Below are 22,538 nucleotides of genomic sequence, written 5' to 3' on the forward strand. Positions count from 1 at the left end.
ATTTATTTAAAACAGTTGAACCACCTTAGGACAATTTACTACAGTAATACCATACAGTAATACCAGTTTTCTTTTTTGTTTTGCATCGAATGTACTATCTAATATACTATGATTGTATCATGCACTTTTTTTAGGCATTTCTTATTGGTCTGATTACTTTTATAGCTCAATCAGATCATGATAATGAGCAATTTTGTGCTTTTGCATATTTAAAAGTGGTTTAAATCAGTATAAAGCAGTCTTAGCAGGAAAAACAGCTTCATTTCTGGATTATTTCTTAAATATTCTGAGTCCATTTATACAAGCTGAGAATCAATTTAGCTACCGTTGGACATTTTACTATAGTAATACCATGTTGTCTTCTTTGTTTTGCATTGAAAGTATTATCTAACTCTGCGATTGTTTCATGCAATGTTTTTTAGGTTTTATTTGTTGGTCTAATTAGTGTCATAGCTTAATCAGATACCAAGTTGTATTTTATTTTTAACTGAACTAGTTTCAGTCAGTCTAAAGGGTGTTAACAAGAAATCCAGCTTTATTTTAGGGGTTTTAAAGGAGTTTTTGGGTAATTTTGTAAATATCTTAGTCAATGTATCCAAGATAGAAGGCAATTGAACCACCCATGGACATTTTACTATAGTAATACCATGTTGTCTTTTTATTTTGCATTGAAAGTATTATCTAATATTTTGTACAGTGCACAACTTTAGGTTTTATTTGTTAGTCTTATTAATTTTTAAGCTCAATCGTATTGTAATTTTGAGCTATTTTGTGTTTTTGTATGCTTAAAAAAGGAGTTGAAATCAGTCTAAAGTGGTCTTAACAAGAAAACCAGCTTTATTTGGGGATTTTAAAGGTGTTTTTGGGTAATTTCGTAAACATTCTGAGTCAATTTATCCAAGCATTTATTTAAAACAGTTGAACCACATTAGGGCAATTTACTACAGTAACACCATACAGTAATACCAGTAGTCTTTTTTGTTTTGCATTGACTGTACTATCTAATATACTATGATTGTATCATGCTCTTTTTAGGCATTTCATATTGGTCTGATAACTTTTATAGCTCAATCAGATCATGATAATGAGCAATTTTGTGTTTTTGCATATTTAAAAATGGTTTAAATCAGTATAAAGTGGTCTTAGCAGGAAAAACAGCTTCATTTCTGGGCTTGAAGGAGTTCTTGGATTATTTCTTAAACATTCTGAGTCCATTTATACAAGCTGAGAGTCAATTTAGCTACCGTTGGACATTTTACTATAGTAATACCATGTTGTCTTCTTTGTTTTGCATTGAACGTATTATCTAACTCTGTGATTGTTTCACGCAATATTTTTTAGGTTTTATTTGTGGGTCTAATTAGTGTCATAGCTTAATCAGATACCAAGTTTTATTTTATTTTTAACTGAACTAGTTTCAGTCAGTCTAAAGGGTGTTAACAAGAAATCCAGCTTTATTTTAGGGGTTTTAAAGGAGTTTTTGGGTAATTTTGTAAACATTCTTAGTCAATGTATCCAAGATAGAAGTCAATTTAACCACCCATGGACATTTTACTATTGTAATACCATGTTGTCTTTTTATTTTGCATTCAAAGTACCATCTAATATTTTGTACAGTGCACAACTTTAGGTTTTATTTGTTAGTCTAATTAATTTTTAAGCTCAATCGTATTGTAATTTTGAGCGATTTTGTGTTTTTGTATGCTTAAAAAAAGTTGAAATTAGTCTAAAGTGGTCTTAACAAGGAAATTAGCTACAATTTCGGGCTTAAATTAGATTTTGGGTTATTTCTTAAACATTTTGAGTCAATTTATCCAAGCTAAGAGTCAATTTAGCTACCGATGGACATTTTACTATAGTAATACCATGTCGTCTTCTTTGTTTTGCTTGAATGTATCATCTAACAATTGTGCTATGCACTTTTTTAGATTTAATTTTATGATCTAATTACTTTAATTGATCAATCAGATTGCGATAATGAGCAATTTTGTGTTTTTGCTTACTTAAAAATAGTTTAAATCAGCCTGAAGAGGTCTTAGCAAGAAAAAAAAACAGCTTTATTTTGTGATTTTAAATGAGTTTTTTTAGTCATTTCTTAAACATTTGGAGTCAATTTATCCAAACTGGAATTCGTGCATTTATTTAAGACAGTTGAACCACCTTTGGATATTCTACTACAGTAATACCATGTTGTCTTTTTTGTCTTGCATTGAAAGTACCATCTAGTACTATGATTGTACCATGCACTTTTTTAAGGTTTTATTTGTTTAATTGTTGTTGGTCTAATTACATTTATAGCTCAATCAGATTGTGATGATGAGCAATTTTGCTTTTCTTACGCTTAAAAAGTTTAAATCAGTCCAAAGTAGTCTAAGCAAGAAAAACAGCTTTATTTGGGGAGTTTTAATTTCATGAACATTCTGAGTCAGTTTATCCAAGCTGGGAGTCAATTAAACCACATTTGGACATTTTACTATAGCTGAAATAAGCCTAAAATGATCCTAATAATACTAACTACATTTATTTTTGTTTTTTAAAGAAGTTTTTCGATAACTTATTCATTCTGAGTTGTGTATTTATTTGTTAAGACAACTGAACCATATTTGGACATCTTACTAAAATTAGCTAAAAGTGGTCTTAAAAATACAAACTAGCTTCATTTTTTTATTTTAAATGAGCTTTTGAGTACTTTCCTAAACATTTTGAGTCATGCATTTACTTGGTAAGACAATAAATCCTGCTTTTTGTAAGCAGGATGTGGTGGTCTTGTTTGGGACTTCATGGAGGGAAGTTGACTGGAAGTGTAAATTTCCCGTTGTGTAGGTCCACGGCATGCATGTGTTTGTTTCTTCACAGCTTGCAGCCTCTTATCTTCATAGTAAGATCAACAAAAAAAGATCCATAGCATTGTAACAAAAAGTTCCTGTGAAGTCGGGAATATGTTTAGAAAAGATTTACTAATATTGGAAATGAAATCAGGATGTTCGCGGAGTCTTAATAAGTCTTAATACAAAAAATTAGCACTTAAAAAAGTCTTAAATTCACTGAAATGTTGTTTTGTAGGTCTTAAATAAATGTAAAAAGGTCTTAAATTTCCTATGTCCATGTAAAGCTACCCAATCTAGCCACACGCATCCATTCACCAACAATCCATCTCTATAGAACTTAACTATGTTTATAACTTCTTTTTTTTTTTTTTTTTTTTTTACCAATGTAGTTGAATTATCGTTCTTACAATAATATTTGTTTAAAAGTTCTCTGTGTATTTATCGTTCATATATGATGAGGATACTGACCTGGACAGACTGTTGTGCATACATTTAGATTATAAGACTTTTTTTTTAAAGATATGTTATGTTTTTAAGATATGTTATGTTGAAAGTCATGTCGTCGATCCCAGTTGTAAGAGCAACAAATAATAACTTGATTTCTAGTTGATCATTTGGAAAAGTGGCAGAAGTTAGATTTTGAATCTGTTGAACTGCATCCCAATCATCACAAATACTGCAGAAGACCTACTGGAAGCCGCATGGACCGAAGATTCTCACAATGATCAATCAAGTTTAGTGAAGGAAAAATCATGGTTTGGGGACCAAATTCAGTATGGAGGCGAGCAAGAGATCTGCAGAGTGGATGCAACATCAACAGCCTAAGGTATCAGGAAATTTGTGCTGCCCTTTACATTACAAACCACAGGAGAGGGCAAATTCTTCAGCAGGATAGTGCTTCTACTCATACTTCAGCCTCCACATCAAAGTTCCTGAAAGCAAAGAAGGTCAAGGTGCTTCGGGATTGGCCAGCCCAATTACCAGACTTGAGCATTATTGAGCATGTCTGGGATAAGATGAAGGAGGCATTGAAGATGAATGCAAAGAATCTTGATAAACTCTGGGAGTCCTGCAAGAACGCTTTCTTTGCCATTCCAGATGAATTTATTAATAAGTGATTTAAGTCATTGCAGAGATGTGTGGATGCAGTCCTCCAAGCTCATGATGGAGTCAGACACAATATTCATTCTGTTTCCACTGCAGCAGGACTTTATATTCTATACTGGACATTATTGCTGTTAAGTGACAAGACTTTTGTCTAAGCAAAGCCAGACCTTACTGTCCTAATTAAATCATTTAAAATCAAGCCATGATCATATTTTATTTTCAACCCAGGCTCATTTTGGAAATGTAGCCCCACGGATGTTTCTGGAGACCGCGAAATACGTCCCGGGAGGTATGTATTTGTGCAGTTTTTGTTTTCGTGTATGTGCGCGTTTTCACATCTCGAACGCCTCTCGCAAGAGCCCGCGTGCCGTTGGCGTCCACTATGTTCTCGCGTAAAAAGCTGCCAGAGGCCGCTGTCGAGCGACCATCTGTCCGACTGACCGACTGGCCAAATGACTGAATGATTGACTGGGCGGCCAACCTGGCCACCCTCCTCCTCCCCTAAACCCAAGTGACGATTTACCAAAACAATGCAGAAAAAGAAAAGCCCTTATCCAATTTTGGTCGGATTTCATCGCATTCTCGCTCCGTTACAAAGTCGTTCGCTTTATTTTTTGGCTTCTGTTTTTTTGTCTGATTTCTGGAACCACTCTTCGCTGGACGCGAACCCGGTCGTCAAACGCTGCCGGTTCCTCCTCCGGACCTCCGCTCCGCCAACGTAACACTTTGAGCTCACCGGACAAACTAGTTGCGGCAGGAAAGCCCTCCACACGAGCCGTCAGCCCAGTCGGCAAGCGCGAAGAGGAGCGGGGTCACACCGCCCCGTAGCATTCACTTGAAAAGACAAAATGCGGCCATAAGTACCTCCGGCCACGTAATACGTTTTCAGAATGAGCTTGGGTTGATTATTTTGGTCAAATAAGCGTAATCTAGAGGCCTTTTCCTTTCATATAAGCCACTTCTGATACCAAATGATCCACTAGAAGTCGAGTTATTATTTGCTGTTCCTAAAACTTGTATAGGCGACAAGACTTTTGTCAGGTATTGTACACATAAACATGTAAATAACGTGTATATATAAATGTGCAAATATAAACATCTTCTCACATCCTTTTTTTGTGAGAAGTTCTTCTCATGTGAATGACCTATGCTGCTTTACTTCTAGTGTTTTACTCCACAGCTATCAAAAGGATACTGTTTGCACAATCCTGATAAATGTGACCCGTACCAGACCAGACTGTACTGTACTGAACCATACCACTCAGTGGAAGCAAGTATAATGTAACCTCGTCTTTTAGGGTTTGCTCAAACAGTAGATGCACGCTCTGCACCTTAGCAACCACCACTAACAAGCGTGTTTTCCCTCCTCAGCTGTGACTCTGGCATTTTCCCAGCAGTTAATGTGTTTTATTGTGGTGTGCGCTGGACGTGCGGGGTGTCGTATTTTCTGTTGTGCGGTTCTGAGACTCAAGGACGCTGAGAGAAACACTGTAATTCATCCTTTGTGTGTCCTTGTGTGGGCAGTCGAGGAGCACTAAGACTCTCTCCGCTAATGAACACAGAAATCAGCTTTCACATGTTAAAAAAAAATAATCAGTGTCAGCCAAAATAAACACCTTTAGTGTGCTAAGTACATTAGTGTTGCTGTTTTTTGGAAGCAGTCTGTGTTGAGCTTTCTCTCAGGAGAATGCAAATCACATTGATGGTTTTAATGAACACATACAGTTGAAGTCAGAATTATTCACCCCATTTCAAATTTTTTTCCTTTTTAAATATTTCACAAATGATGTTTAGCAGAGCGAGGAAATTTTCGCAGTATGTCTGATAATATTTTTTCTTCTGGAGAAATTCAGATTTTTTTTATTTCAGCTAGAATAAAAGCAGTTTTTAATTTTTTAAAATCCATTTTAAGGTCAAAATTATTAGTCCCTTTAAGCTATTTATTTTTTCGATAGTCTACAGAACAAACCATCTTTATACAATTACTTGCCCAATTACCCTTATCCTGCCTAGTTAACCGTATTGACCTAGTTAAGCCTTTAAATGTTACTTTAAGCTAAAAAATATCTAGTAAAATATTATTTACTGTCATCATGGCAAAGATAAAACTAATGAGTCATTAGAAATGAGTTATTAAAACTATTATGTTTACAAACGTGTTGAAAAAATCTTCTCTTCATTAAACAGAAATTGTGGACAAAAATAAACACGGGGCTAATAATTTTGACGTCAACTGTGTTTGAGACCCTGGAACATAAAACCAGCATGCAGTATCCAAAAAAACAACGTATTATTCAAAATTGTTGATTTTTTTAATGCCAAAAATCTAATCAGATATAGTTTTATAATCAATAGTTTTCCAAATATTTGGTAGTGCTTTCACACAAACCAATATCCATCAATAATTAAGTTTGATACTTATTCTCTACTGTAAATACATTAAAAAAAATAATCAAACAAACAATGGTCAAATCAGGTATTAACAGGTGTATGTGGGCCAATCCAGAGTAGTGATCAGGTTACAGGCAATAGGTCGTAAGGCTGGCGGCTAAACAGGATAACAGGGATATACAAGGCTAGGATCGAGACACGGAGAAACAGACAAGGAGAAACGCGTTGTGATGTTACTTGAAGCAATCAAGACTCTGCAAACTGGATGGGTGAATGAGTGGCTTATGAAGGGTGTCTAATCAGTCTCAAAGTCCTCAGGTGATGCGAGTGTAATCAGGCTAGATGAGTGAGCAGGCGTGAGTGTCTGGGAGAAGTGTAGTCCAGAAGAAGGCGGAAGTGTAGTCCATGGTTATAGTGGATCTCCGGAGAGCGATCACTGGTTCTCGTAACACGATTATACTTCAGATACTTTTTCTAAACTCTTTCTAGACTCACACCTACAAAACACAATTGGCCAAATGGATAATTTTCCTCTCAAAAGTACATTTTGTTAAATATATACCAACTCTTCATTTCAAAATAGAGCACATCTATCTCCGCACACACTAACTTTATCAAAACACTCAAAAAGACATTATTCTGTCAAAGAATAACAGTAACACTTTACAATAAGGATCTTTAGTTAGTGAATTTACTGACATGAACTAATCATGAACGACACATGAACAGCATTTATTAATCATAATTGAACATTTACTAATGCATTATTAACATCCAAGTCCATGCTTGTTAACATTAGTTAATGCACCATGAGTTAACATGAACTAACAATGAACTACTGTATTTTCATTAACTAACGTTAACTAACATGAAGAGAAATTTGAATATCACAAAAAGTGTAGACTGCAGCCTCTGGTGGATTCATGAAAACAAAAAACAAAAAAAACGTAGCTCCTGAGACATATTTGGTGCTTTCCAGAAATGTATATAGAGGTACGTTATCAGAATGAGCCTGGGTTGGTAATATGTTTCATTCATACTGTTTCAGTTAAGATATTGACTAAAACGAGAGGAAAAAGAAGATAGAAACAAATAAGCATGAAGCCAATGAACAAACAATTGAGCCAGTATATGGTTTATATATGTTCTTCAAGCCATGGCGATGCAGTGGCGCAGTGGGTAGCACGTTCGCTTCACAGCAAGAAGGTTGCTGGGTCGCTGGTTCGATCCTCGGCTTAGTTGGCGTTTCTGTGTGGAGTTTGCATGTTCTCCCTGCGTTCGCGTGGGTTTCCTCCGGGTACTCCGGTTTCCCCCACAGTCCAAAGACATGTGGTACAGGTGAATTGGGTTGGCTAAATTGTCCGTAGTTGGTGTGTGAATGTGTGTGTGGATGTTTCCCAGCTGGAAGAACATCCGCTGTGTAAAAAACTTGCTGGATAAGTTATCGGTTCATTCTGCTGTGGCGACCCCGGATTAATAAGGGGACTAAGCCGACAAGAAAATGAATGAATGTTCTTCAAGCCATCCTAAAAGTCTAAAAATGAAGCCCTTCTTTTTCAGGATTTGAACAGTGGGAAACCCGTTGGTGTCATCATGTTCTGCTGCTTCCTAGCGATGCTTTATGTCGAGTAGAAAATGCTTTCAGACTCTATTTTTACTGCATGGGTTTTCTACAATGCTTTGTGCACTCGCCTTGATCTTCCACTTCAAATGATCTTTTATGTCTCTCTTGAAAAAAACCCTCCAGTGTGACTTTGTGTTGGTGGATGTGCGCCAAAGCAGAGGGCTACTAATTCCTAATGTGCTGCTTCAGAGAGTGACGGAGAAAACCTGACAGATGCTGTGATCATGCCTCAGTATTTGCAGGATCATAAACATCTTGACTTTCGAATGCTGTGCTTGTGGCAGATGATGATGTTTTGGTTAACCCTCGCGAATCAAATCCAGCATCTTTGATTTGGAAGCTGATTTATTTGTTTACATGCAGACTGAGAGGCACCATGATTTCCCTGAGGAGTTATTTTGAACGACTATTTTTTTTATATAAAGAACATTGTCTGCTTTTATCTAAAAGCTCAAGGACTGGAAGCAAAAGATCAGCTCAGATTATTGAAAGCGGGTGAAAGAGTCTGGCATCAGAAACAACTTCACATTTTCAAGCACTTGAGTTTTAACTAACACAGTCTCACTGTGAAAACGTACCGCCGTTTACATTTCTGGAGAGCACTAATTATATAGCCAGAGCTACGCATGGCTGCCTTTTGTCTTTAAAATTAATGCTACAGGGCGGTATGATGCAGTCGATGGCTTGTTTGTTTTCGCTCTACCAGTTGGCTACTTATCTCCTTGTGAACGGCTTTTCTGCTGTTACCAGTTTGCCCAGGGGCTCACCGCATTCGTCTAGGTTGGGTTTAGGGAAGGGGGCGGGTCAATCTGTGCTTTTGAAAACACTTTATCGGTTAGGTTTAGGGAAGGGGGTGGGTGCTGGTCAATCTGTGCTTTTGAAAACACTATCGGTTGGGTTTAGAGGAAGGGGGTGGGTCAATCGGTGCTTTTGAAAACACTAAAGGTTGGGTTTAGGGAAGTGAGTGGGTCAATCGGTGCTTTTGAAAACACTAACGGTTGGATTTAGAGGAAGGGGGGGGGTCAATCTGTGCTTTTGAAAACACCATAGGTTGGGTTTAGGGAAGTAAGTGGGTTAATCAGTACTTTTGAAAACACTATCGGTTGGGTTTAGGGAAGTCAGTGGGCACTGGTCAATCGGTGCTTTTGAAAACACTATCGGTTGGGTGTAGGGAAGGAGGTGGGCGCTGGTCAATCGCTGCTTTTGATAACACTACTGGTTGGGTTTATGGAAGGAGGTGGGCACTGCTCAATTGGTGCTTTTGAAAACACTTTTGGTTGGGTTTAGGGAAGGCAGTGGGTGCTGGTCAATCAGTGTTTTTGAAAACACCATAGGTTGGGTTTAGGGAAGTAAGTGGATCAATCGGTGCTTTTGAAAACACTATCGGTTGGGTTTAGGGAAGGCAGTGGGTGCTGGTCAATCGGTGCTTTTAAAAACAATATCGGTTGTGTTTAGGGTAGGGGTTGTGCGCTGGTCAATCGGTGCTTTTAAAAACAATATCGGTTGTGTTTAGGGTAGGGGTTGTGCGCTGGTCAATCGGTGCTTTTAAAAACAATATCGGTTGTGTTTAGGGAAGTGGGTGGGTGCTGGTCAATCGGTGCTTTTGAAAACATCATCGATTGAGTTTAGGGAAGAGAGTCAGTGGTCAATCTGTGCTTTTGAAAACACTAATGGTTGGGTTTAGGGAAAGGAGTGGATGGGGGATCGGTCAGTCAGTCAGTCAGTCAGCAGCGGCCTCTGATGGATTTACGCTAAAACATCAGGGACTAAGGACAGTTGCGAGAGAAATTTGAGATCTGAAAAGTGTACACAGCGGCCTCTGGTGGATAACAAAACAAAAATAAATAAATAAATAAATTTACCTCCTGGGACATATTTTGTGATCTCCAGAAATGTTTGCAGGGGTACGTATCCAAATTGAGCCTGGGTCAGACTGATATCTTAAATGAAAGCAGAACAAACAAGTTTATCATTGATTAATTATTTTGTTTGGACAATCTGTAATAGGAGGCTTAAAAATCCACATATTGAGAAAATCATGTTTAAAGTAGTACAAATAAAGTTCTTAGCCATGAAAATTACTAATAAAAAATATGTTTAATGCAGTTGAAAATACAATAGGAAATTGACTAAATTATCTTCATTGAATATGATTGTTACTTTTTTTTGTTTTGATCATTTTGACTCATATCATGTATTTTTGTTTTTTGCCCAAATAATATCTTTGCAACAAAAGACTTTTGTGGTCCTGGGAACATAATGTTAATAATATTAACTTGTTTGGGACGGTTGACCTTCATTCATACAGCCAATTGTCACCACAAAGCTAGTCATATGGGTCAGTTTTTTTGGAAATTGAGTTTTTAGCAAAGTTTTTTCAGGAATTATAAGTTACACAGAAGAAATTGACCATAAAAATATTTATGACTATGTTTATGACAGGTTTATGACAAGTTACGCTGTCATGGCAATTTCAAGTTGTCATGAGGAAGACAGGTTACGTTGCATTTGTTTATGTCAAGTTGTCATACATCTCAAACAATGTCACATTGACATTTAAAATAACATAACTGACCGAATGATTATAAAGGATTCATGACAGTCTTATGAACATCCCCTTTAAGTAAAGTGTTATTCTATTTTTTTATAACACACAAAACCCTCTTGACAGATGTCACTTAAATTGTTGCTTTGAGAAATCATGAAGAGCAACAGCCAATCGGAAAAGCTTTAAGCTGCGGCTGTGATCTGTTCGAATGCCATATGAGGCGTATAAACGTTAGCCAAATGTTTGAAGCAATGAAGTGAGATTTAATTTTCATTCCCGTCGGAGCATTGTTTTGCTGCTCATTTGTATGTAATTAAACTCTCTTCAGCTTGTTTAATGCTCTAATGAACACTTTCAGCGACGATTCAATGAAGTTTGCAAAGTTTGTCATTATAAAGCCTGCCAGTGGTATTCAGGGTTTTGTTTGATACAATGAGTAATAGGATATCTTTTTTCTGTAATCTCAGGGAAATGTTTGAGATTGTTCAGAATATTCAGAAGAACTTGCCTTGGACGTTACTTGAAAAAGTGTAAAAGAAGGAAACAAGAAACTTTGTATTAGTGCACGAATCTATCTATCTATCTATCTATCTATCTATCTATCTATCTATCTATCTATCTATCTATCTATCTATCTATCTATCTATCTATCTATCTATCTATCTATCTATCTATCTATCTATCTATCTATCTATTTATCTATCTATCTATCTATCTATCTATCTATCTATCTATCTATCTATCTATCTATCTATCTATCTATCTATCTATCTATCTATCTATCTATCTATCTATCTATCTATCTATCTATCCATCCATCCATCCATCCATCCATCCATCCATCCATCCATCCACCCATCCATCCATCCATCCATCCATCCATCCATTCATCCTCCATCCATAATCCATCCATCCATCCATCCATCTATCTATCTATATGTGTGTGTGTGTGTGTTTTCATTTTATTTTTTATTAGTTAACATTTATGTTATTGTTTTTTTACTGTATATATTACGTACAGCAATATGGCTGTTTATCTGTGCTGGTGGGAGGCATTCGTTGACTCAAGACCACTGGCCGAATGCCTTAGTGTCCCACCAGTGATGATATACAGCCATATCGCACTGCTACTTGTGTGATATTGCGTTTATACAACAGTTCAATGGCCTAATTGTGTGTATAAAAAAGAAAATCAAACACAGAGAGTCTCAAAAACTCTTTTGTATGAGGAACTACTTTCTTCCGCCATTCCTTCACATCGGCTACTGACGACAGAACATCAGAAACCGTTGCTCATTCACAAAACATCACTTTAGAGCTAGTGTTTGAATGATTCTCTAGCCCAGCGTAATATCTAAAGTGATGACAAAATGGGTGATTTTGCTCACATTTTAAGATTATAAGGCTGAACAACATGAAATGCCATCAGTCTGCAGAGATTTCCCAGTATTTCTCTGTTGCAATTGGGAGATCAGAATAATTAACCTCGAAAAAAGCCAAAGCAAAGCAAACACTACCAGATTACTATGGTATAAATACAGCACTACAAACAACCCGGGCTCATTGTGGAAACGTAGTCCCGCGGACGTTTCTGGAGACCACGGAATACGTCTCGGCGGGTACGTACGGCTGCAGTTTTTGCGAATCCGCGAGAGGCCGCTGTTGTGCGCTTTTTCGCATCTCAAACGCCTCTCCATGTGCGGTTCGCGCCCGCGCTGTTCTCGCGTGAACCCACCAGAGGCCGCTGTCCGACTGACAGGATGATTGACTATGCCACCGGCCGATCGGCCGACCCGCCCTCCTCCATCCCTGAACCCAACCAATTTTACCGATCGACCCGCCCGCCCGCTCGCTTCCCTAGACCCGAGCAACAGTTTACAAAAAGCCGTCCAAAAAAAGAAAAGCCCTGATTTTTTTTTCTACCGCATTTTCGGATTTTACCGCGTTCTCACCCTGTTACAAAACTCGTTCACTTAATTTTTGGGATTCTATTTTTGTCTTACCTGATTGCTGAACCGCTGTTCCCTGGACTCGAAACCGATCGCTGTGGTCAACTCCTCTTTGCATCTCGAGCCTGCCGACGTACACGGTGAGCTGAGTGGACAAACAGGTTGCAGCGGGGAAGCCCTCCATAAGGAGGTAAGCGGTCGGCCGGCCGGCTGGCAAGCACGTTAGGGAACAGCGTCACACCGCCCCTTAGCGTTCGCTTGAAAAAAATAAACGCGGCCGTACGTATCTGTCGGGATGTATTCCGCTGTCTCCAGAAACGTCCGCGGGACTACGTTTTCAGAATGAGCTTGGGTTGACTACAAAATACTAAAAAGAGAGAGATCGACTTAAAATGTCACTTACCTGTTTTATAATGAATTAAAGATTTGAAAGTTTTGGTTTGGGTTTGTGTCATTTAAAATGCAGGTCTCGTTATGCGCTCATTTATATTTTTCTACGTTTGTGGAAAGCAGACGAGTCAGCCAATATATGAGGGGGGCAGAGCAGGATTCTCCTGATGACCACTGGTGCAATACCGTTCTTTGTTATGAGCCACATCAGTTTAAACTTAGTAAAGGCGAGCTTCTTTGGCGAAACAGTGTTACATTTTACATGTAGCGGACTTTTGCTCTGAGCACGCAGTGAATGCAGCACATGGAGATACGATGTACTTTGCATTTCCTGCGCTCATAAAAGCTCCCTGTCATCTGACAGCGGAAAGCCTTGAGTGATTGACAGCTAATATAAACCGATAAATCGGCAAGGAAGACCGATTCAGCACGTTTTTAGAAAAAAACAAAACAGGTCGCACTACAACCATTATGTGCAGTCGCACAATTGCCCCCAAATGTATTATGAGGTTGTATGGCTTCAATTTCGGGCGCATATGCAACCAAAATAGTGGAAATTTCGAGCCCTGGTAAAGATGTTGGTGTATTGCTGTACATCCCCAGTATTAAACAATGTGTACTTGTTTGTACCTGCATTGGGGCATAACTAACGCGGTCTGTGCTGGACTTCAGAGCAGCTTTCAGTTGGTCAATGGCGTGGTCTATTTCAGTTCTTCAAAATAGCAACACACCGACAATGCACCTTAGCACACCTCCTTTATAGAACAAAACACCCATGAGTCTACAAAAGTTTTACTATTTACTGAAGTTTATTTATAAACTAATTTCAAGAGGAGCACACGCTTATGATTGATAGCACCTGGACCTGGTTCCCTCTCATCCTGCAACAGGCTCGAGGATCTTACGAGTTTAGGGCTCTCTCCCGAGACAGCATGCCAAACACGCTCCATAATCAATCATCAGCTAAGGGTGAACTCTTGAAAACAACGTGGTGCAAAATGTGAAAATTAGAGTTGCGCTGGTCTGAAAACTGCAACAAATCGCGCCAAATACGTCTTGCTCCTTATTGTACCGGGTGTATGATAGGGCCTAAAATCTTTATGGAACTGGATTTTTACTTATTATTCTAATGCTTTTTTGTTATACATTTTTTTTTTTTCATTTTGACCCATATCCTGAGTTTTTTGCTATAAGACTTGTGGTTTTGTGGTCTAAGGAAGACATTGTTAATAATATTGACTTGTTTGGGACAGTATCCAGCTCTTTACTTTCATATTGCTCCACATTGTCCTTGTCTAATCAGCATTTGTGACTGATGCAGATTGATCTATCATATTGGAAGACATTGGACGGGTGGATGGATGGATGGATGAATGGTACTTTCTCTCAGTCCATCAGTGTTACTGTGTGAATGACAGTCCATGTGCCATCACAGCCGTTCCCATAGCAACCGCATCCACAGACAGGTGCTTGTGTTTTGGTTGCCGTTCAGAAGAAATGAAGACATTTCAGAAGAGCAGAGAGGGAGGATGGAGAGAGAGAGGGAGAGAGAGAGAGAGAGAGAGAGAGAGGCTGAAAATAGAGCAAATGAGTGCTAATGATTTTTATAGCGTTCTTCATCCTGACAGACATCTGATCCAGCTGCAGGTGCTGCTGCGAGTGTGTGTCAGCGTGTGAGTTTGTAGTGTGTGTGTGTTTGTTTATGCGAGTGCATGTGTGTTTGTGGTGTCTGTGTCTATTGTGAGTGTGTATGTATGCGTGTGTGTGTGTGTGTGTGTGTATCTCTGTCTCTGTGCATGTTTGTGTATCCTTCTTCTCTGTTTTTGTGGTGTCTGTCTATTGTGAGTTTGTGTGTATGTGTGTGTATATGTGTGTGTCTGTGAGATTGGGTTTGTTTGTGTGTGTGTATATATATGTGTGTGTGTTTGTGTGTGTCTGTGAGATTGTGTGTCTGTGTATGTGAGAGAGAGAGAGAAAATGTGCTTGTGTGTGTGTGTGTGTCTGTAAGAGAGAGAGAGAGAGAGAGAGTTTATGTGTGTGCGTATATGTGTGTGTGTGTCTGTGTATATGTGTGTATCTGTCTTAATGTGTGTGTGAGAGAGAGAGAGTTTGTGTGTCAGTTTGTGTGTGCGTATATGTATATGTGCATTTGTGTGTGTCTGTGTGTATATGTATGTGTATCTCTGTCTTAATGTGTGAGTGTGTGTGTGTGTGAGAGAGAGTGTGTGTGTGTCTGTGTGTATGTGTGTGTATCTCTGTCTTAATGTGTGTGTGTGAGAGAGAGTATGTGTGTGTGTATATGTGCATGTGTGTGTGTCTGTGTGTATATGTGTGTGTATCTCTGCCTTAATGTGTGTGTGTGTGTGTGAGAGAGTATGTGTGTGTGTATATGTGCATGCGTGTGTGTCTGTGTGTGTAAATGTGTGTGTATCTCTGCCTTAATGTGTGTGTGAGAGTATGTGTGTGTGTATAAGTGCATGTGTGTGTATCTGTGTGTATATGTGTGTGTATCTCTGCCTTAATGTGTGTGTGAGAGAGTATGTGTGTGTGTAAATGTGTGTGTGTGTGTGTGTATATGTTTGTGTATCTCTGCCTTAATGTGTGTGTGAGAGAGAGTATGTGTGTGTGTATATATGTGCATGCATGTGTGTCTGTGTGTGTATATCTGCCTTAATGTGTGTGAAAGAGAGTATGTGTGTGTGTATATGTGCATGTGTGTTTGTCTTTGTGTGTATATGTGTGTGTATCTCTTTCTTAATGTGTGTGTGAGAGAGAAAGTGTGTGTGAGTGAATATGTGTGTGTATATGTATATGTGCATGTGTGTGTGTCTTTGTGTGTGTATGTGTGTGTATCTCTGTCTTAATGTGTGTGAGAGAGTAAGTGTGTGTGTCTTTGTGTGTATATGTGTGTGTATATCTGTCTTAATGTGTGTGTGAGAGCATGTGTGTGTGTGAGTGAGTATGTGTGTGTGTATATGTGCATGTGTGTGTCTGTGTGTATATCTCTGTCTTAATGTGTGTGTGTGAGAGAGGAAGTGTGTGTGAGTGGATATGTGTGTGTATATGTGCATGTGTGTGTGTGTCTTTGTGTGTGTATGTGTGTGTATTTCTGTCTTAATGTGTGTGAGAGAGAGTGTGTGTTTGAGCGAGTGTGTGTGTGCGTATATGTGCATGTGTGTGTCTTTGTGTGTATATGTGTGTGTATCTCTGTCTTAATGTGTGTGTGTCTGTGAGAGAGTGTGTGTGTGTGTCACTCATCAGGTCTCTCTCTCTGTCTCTCTGTAGAGTACGGAGCAGGTGGCAGCGTTCTGCCGCAGTCTGCACGAGATGAATCCCTCCTCCTCTGAATCCGTCTCTTCTTCATCCGTCCCGGAGTCTTCATCACTTCCTCCCAGTACCGCCACTCCACGCCAGCTCTCCGATGCCGACAAACTCCGCAAAGTCATCTGCGAACTGGTGGAGACGGAGCGCACATACGTCAAAGTCAGTACCTGTGTGTGTGTGTGTGTGTGTGTTTTAGTCAGGCGAACTCAAGTGTGTGAGTTTGTGCCCTTCATCCAGTTCTCAGGCCGGCAGGGAAACTAACTGTGCCCTTGATTTGCCTTTTAGCACTCACTCTGACACTTATGAATGGAGGTGGATACTGAACTCTGCATATTATTCATTAAGAAAAGCCTTCAGGAGAGAGTGTGTGTGCAGAGATCAATTCAAGCAGTGTGTTACTGCAAATATCACATGACCTTGCATTAGTTTGTGCTGTGGGCTGTAGTGTACACTTAAATGAAAGTTGCTCAGACTTTTATTTCAGTATGCTGATGTGCTGAAATGGAATATTGAGTAGGGGGCGGGGCTTTATTTTTGTGTACCATTAGCTGCGTCTCAAATGGCACACTATGCACTCATGTTAGTGCCCTTACAACACTAAACAGCATAGTATATGTATGTAGTGTCGTCCCAAATGGTACACTAATGTTTTTTACTAAGCGGACATTCAAACCGTTTCCCTGATGAGTCGCCAAATCAGTAAAATAAATGACCAAGCTATCAAATAACACCTGCCATGAGTATAACCGCATTCACCATCGGGAGGCGCTATAACCACTCTCATAGGAGAATTTTGCTTTCACCATCCAAAATAAATAAAGTAATCCAACATGTGCGCCCGGTAGCTCCGCCCCTTCCGCTACGTGAGCAAACCTGCAGTCATTGAGTGCGTGAAGTGTCCATAGCTATGCCCCAAATGGCTCACTATGCACTCATGCACTATGTACTTATGCACTTACATATTCACCAGCATAGTATATATGTATGTAGTGTCGTCCCAAATGGCACACTAATGTTTTTTTACTTAGCGGAAATTCAAACCGTTTCCCTGATGACGTTTGACAGTCACCAAATCAGTAAAATAAATGACCAAGCTATCAAATAGCACCTGCCGTGAGTATAACCGCATTCACCATCAGGAGGCGCTATAACCACTCTCATAGGAGAATTTTGCTTTCACCATCCAAAATAAATAAAGTAATCCAACATGTGCGCCCGGTAGCTCCGCCCCTTCCGCTACGTGAGCAAACCTGCGGTCATTGAGTGCGTGAAGTGTCCATAGCTATGCCCGAAATGGCTCACTATACACTATGCACTCTTGCACTATGTACTTATGCCCTTACAACACTAAACAGCATATTATATGTATGTAGTGTCGTCCCAAATGGCACACTAATGTTTTTTTACTAAGCGGAAATTCAAACCGTTTCCTGATGACGTTTGACGGTCGCCAAATCAGTAAAATAAATGACCAAGCTATCAAATAGCACCTGCCGTGAGTATAACCGCATTCACCATCGGGAGGCGCTATAACCACTCTCATAGGAGAATTTTGCTTTCGCAATCCAAAATAAATAAAGTAATCCAACATGTGCGCCCGGTAGCTTCGCCCCTTCCACTGCGTGAGCAAACCTGCGGTCATTGAGTGTGTGACGTGTCCATAGCTATGCCCCAAATGGCTCACTATACACTATGCACTCATGCACTATGTACTTATGCACTTACATATTCAACAACATAGTATTTATGTATGTAGTGGCGTCCCAAATGGCACACTAATGTTTTTTAACTAAGCGGAAATTCAAACCGTTTCCCTGATGACGTTTGATGGTCGCCAAATCAGTAAAATAAATGACCAAGCTATCAAATAACACCTGCCATGAGTATAACCGCATTCACCATCGGGAGGCGCTATAACCACTCTCATAGGAGAATTTTGCTTTCGCAATCCAAAATAAATAAAGTTATCCAACATGTGCGCCCTGTAGCTCCGCCCCTTCCGCTATGTGAGCAAACCTGCGGTCATTGAGTGTGTGACGTGTCCATAGCTATGTCCCAAATGGGTCACTATACACTCATGCACTATGTACTTATGCACTTACATATTCACCAGCATAGTACATGTATGTAGTGTCGTCCCAAATGGCACACTAATGTTTTTTTACTTAGCGGAAATTCAAACCGTTTTCCTGATGATGTTTGACAGTCACAAAATCAGTAAAATAAATGACCAAGCTATCAAATAACACCTGCCATGAGTATAACCGCATTCACCATTGGGAGGCGCTATAACCACTCTCATAGGAGAATTTTGCTTTCGCAATCCAAAATAAATAAAGTTATCCAACATGTGCGCCTGGTACCTCCGCCCCTTCCACTACATGAGCAAACCTGCGGTCATTGAGTGCGTGAAGTGTCCATAGCTGCGTCCCAAATGGCTCACTATGCACTCATGCACTATGTACTAATGCACTTACATATTCAACAGCATAGTATACATGTATGTAGTGTCGTCCCAAATGGCACACTAATGTTTTTTAACTAAGCAGAAATTCAAACCGTTTCCCTGATGATGTTTGACGATCGCAAAATCAGTGAATTAAATGACCAAGCTATCAAATAACACCTGCCATGAGTATAACCGCATTCACCATCAGGAGGCGCTATAATGACTCTCATAAGAGAATTTTGCTTTCACAATCCAAAATAAATAAAGTTATTTAACATGTGCACCCTGTAGCTCCGCCCCTTCCGCTATGTGAGCAAACCTGCAGTCATTGAGTGCGTGAAGTGTCCATAGCTATGTCCCAAATGGCTCACTATGCACTCATACACTATGTACTTATGCACTTACATATTCACCAGCATACTATATATGTATGTAGTGTCGTCCCAGATGGCACACTAATGTTTTTTTACTAAGCGGAAATTCAAACTGTTTTTCTGATGATGTTTGACGGTTGCCAAATCAGTGAAATAAATGACCAAGCTATCAAATAACACCTGCCATGAGTATAACCGCATTCACCATCGGGAGGCGCTATAACCACTCTCATAGGAGAATTTTGCTTTCGCAATCCAAAATAAATAAAGTAATCCAACATGTGCGCCCGGTAGCTCTGCCCCTTCTGCTACGTGAGCAAACCTGTGGTCGTTAAGTGTGTGAAGTGTCCATCATTCCACACTTCATTTTAGCGGCTGAATGAGTGCATCATCCGGGTAATTAAAGTGCACTTATCATTTTTAGAGTTTTCAGTTGAAGTCAGAATTATTAGCCCCCATTAGAATTTTCTTTTTTGAATATTTCCAAAATGATGTTTAACAGAGCAAGGAACTTTTCACAGTATGTCTGATAATATTTTTTCTTCTGGAAAAAGTCTTTGTTTTATTTTGGCTAGAATAAAAGCAGTTTTACATTTTTTTAAAAACCCTTTTAAGGACAAAATTATTAGCCCCTTTAGGCAAATCTTTTTTCTGACTGTCTACAGAAAAAAACATCGTTATACAATAACTTGCCTAATTACCCTAACCTGCCTAGTTAACCTAATTTACCTAGATAAGCCTTTAAATGTCACTTTAACCTGTATAGAAATGTCTTGAAAAATATCTAGTCAAATATTACTTACTGTCATCATGACAAAGATAACATAAATCAGTTATTAGAGATGAGTTTATAAAACTATTATGTTCAGAAATGTGTTGAAGAATTCTCTCTGTTAAACAGAATTAGGGAAAAAAATAAACAGGGGGCAAACAATTCAGGGGGGCTAATAATTCTGACTTCAACTGTGTGTGTGTGTATATATATGTCATGACTGTGTTTTGTCCACTAGATGCCACTGTAGTTCGCCAGCTACTCCCAGCAAACTACAGTGGCTTAGAACTACATTTCCATACATTCTTTCGTGCACACATCCGGTCTGTCATGTACACTGATTGCCATCACAGCTGTCTCTGTTTCCCTGTTGATTACCTGGACTTTATATTCAACCATTCCACCTCTTTTTGTCAGTTCGTCGTTCGTCTTTGTGTAATGTTATTCCTGATTCCTGTCTAGTTTCCTGTCAGAGTTGTCAAGTCCTAGATCTAGTTTATCTGTTTGAGTTCCTTGTTTGTTTGTTTACTTTGTTACTTTGATTTTTGGATTTTTGGTCTTTTTTACTGCACTAATACATTATTAAATCTGCACTTGGATCCTACACCCGTTTTTGTTCCTGTTTACAATCCTGAAATATAGTTTTTTCCCTATAGAATTTTTTCCCTAATTCTAATATATATATATATATATATATATATATATATATATATATATATATATATATATATATATATATATATATATATAGGCAAGGCAAGGCAAGTTTATTTATATAGCACATTTCATACACAGTGGCAATTCAAAGTGCTTTACATAAACAGGAATAAAAAAGACAAGTTTAGGAAAATAAAATGCAGACAATAAAAATTAATAAAAACAGATAAAAACAAATTAAAATGAGTTAAAATAGGTTATAAAAGAATGAAAAAGAAAACGAAAAACATAATAGTGCGATCTGTCGGACGCAGCACAGTGCTCATTCAGTAAAGGCACAGCTAAACAGATGTGTTTTCAGTCTTGATTTGAATGTGCCTAATGTTGGAGCACATCTGATCAATTCTGGAAGCAGATTCCAGCAGTGAGGAGCATAGTGGCTGAAGGCAGATTCACCCTGCTTTGATTGAGCTCTTGGAACTTCTAGTTTATATGATCCTAAAGATCTGAGTGATCTGTTAGGTTTGTATTCAGTGAGCATATCTGTAATGTATTGAGGTCCTTGGCCATTTAGTGATTTATAGACCAGTAATAATACTTTAAAATCTATTCTGAATGTAACTGGCAGCCAGTGTAGAGACCTGAGGACAGGTGTGATGTGCTCTGATTTTCTGGTTCTGGTCAGAATTCTGGCTGCAGCGTTCTGGATGAGCTGCAAGTGTCTGACTGTCTTTTTGGGAAGGCCAGTGAGGAGTCCATTACAGTAATCCACCCTGCTGCTGATAAAAGCATGAACAAGTTTCTCTAAGTCTTCACTGGAAACAAAGCATCTGATTCTTGCTATGTTTTTGAGATGATAGTATGCTGATTTACTGACTGCTTTGACATGACTGTTGAAACTCAGATCTGACTCCAGAGTCACACCAAGATTCTTGACCTTATTTTTTGTCGTTTGACCTTTAGTGCCAAGGTTTCACATTCACCTTGAGAACCTCATCTCTGTTCCCAAACGCAATGACTTCAGTTTTCTCTTTGTTTAACTGAAGAAAATTTTGGCACATCCAATTGCTCACTTCATCAATGCATTGGCAGAGGGTGTCAATGGGGCTGTAGTCATTAGGCAGTAAGGCTAGGTAGATCTGAGTGTCATCAGCATAGCTGTGGTAGGAGATTTGATTCTTTCTCATTATTTGGCTTAGAGGGAGCATGTAAAGGTTGAACAGGAGAGGTGCCAGAATCGAGCCTTGTGGGACTCCACATGTCATGGGTGTCCACCTCGACCTATGATCACCTATACTGACATAGTAACCTCTCCCTTCAAGGTAAGATCTGAACCATTTGAGGACTGTCCCAGACAGCCCAACCCAGTTTTCCAGCCTATCCAGAAGTATGCTGTGATCGACAGTGTCAAATGCAGCACTGAGATCGAGCAATACCAGCACTGTTATTTTACCTGAATCTGTATTTAGGCGTATATCATTGATTATCTTTATAAGAGCGCTCGCTGTACTGTGATGTGCTCTGAAACCAGATTGAAAATTGTCTAAACACCCCTTGAAGTTTAAGAACTTGTTAACCTGGTTAAAAACAACTTTTTCAATGATTTTGCCAATGAAAGGGAGATTTGAGATTGGCCTGTAATTGCTCAATAGGGTGTTATCCAGGTTGCTCTTCTTCAAGAGGGGTTTAACAACTGCAGTTTTAAGTGAGTTTGGAAAAATCCCTGAGAGAAGTGACTCATTTACCACTTTTAGGAGATCCATTTCTAAACAGGTAAACACCGTTTTGAAGAATGATGTGGGGAGCGTGTCAAGACTGCAGGTTGATGTTTTCATAACTTGCACAATTTCTTCTAAGATTTTACCGTTAATATATTACGATATATTATTTACGATATATATTTACGATAATATATATATTAAACCTGTCAAAATGTAAATATTTTTTTAGATATAAATTTCTAATTTAGATATAAACCCTTCAAATTTTAAATAGTGTCTCCCTATTCCAGTCAATCTATCTGTGAAATAGGCCTATTGGTCACCTAAAGAATAACAATGTGTGCCAGCAAAATAATCATTTGTACATTTTTCATTCACACAAACTTGCTAATTTCACCAAATCT

At 38.8% G+C, this 22,538-nt stretch overlaps 1 protein-coding gene across 11 annotated transcripts in view; it reads left to right on the forward strand.

Annotated features, from left to right (window-relative positions):
• The window catches only part of tiam1b (TIAM Rac1 associated GEF 1b), a 209,110-nt gene that overhangs the window by 155,961 nt on the left and 30,611 nt on the right, over nt 1–22,538 (forward strand). For all 11 annotated transcript variants that reach the window (XR_012391064.1, XR_012391061.1, XR_012391063.1 and 8 more), the window contains one exon: nt 16,123–16,320. Coding sequence is in view for 4 of the 11 variants with exons in the window: in XM_009291943.5 (XP_009290218.1) it covers nt 16,123–16,320 (198 nt within the window). In the remaining 7 variants the exon portion in view is untranslated. The remainder of the gene's footprint in view (nt 1–16,122; nt 16,321–22,538) is intronic.

This window comes from Danio rerio, chromosome 15 (assembly GCF_049306965.1).
Source record: "Danio rerio strain Tuebingen ecotype United States chromosome 15, GRCz12tu, whole genome shotgun sequence".
Taxonomy (NCBI): domain Eukaryota; kingdom Metazoa; phylum Chordata; class Actinopteri; order Cypriniformes; family Danionidae; genus Danio; species Danio rerio.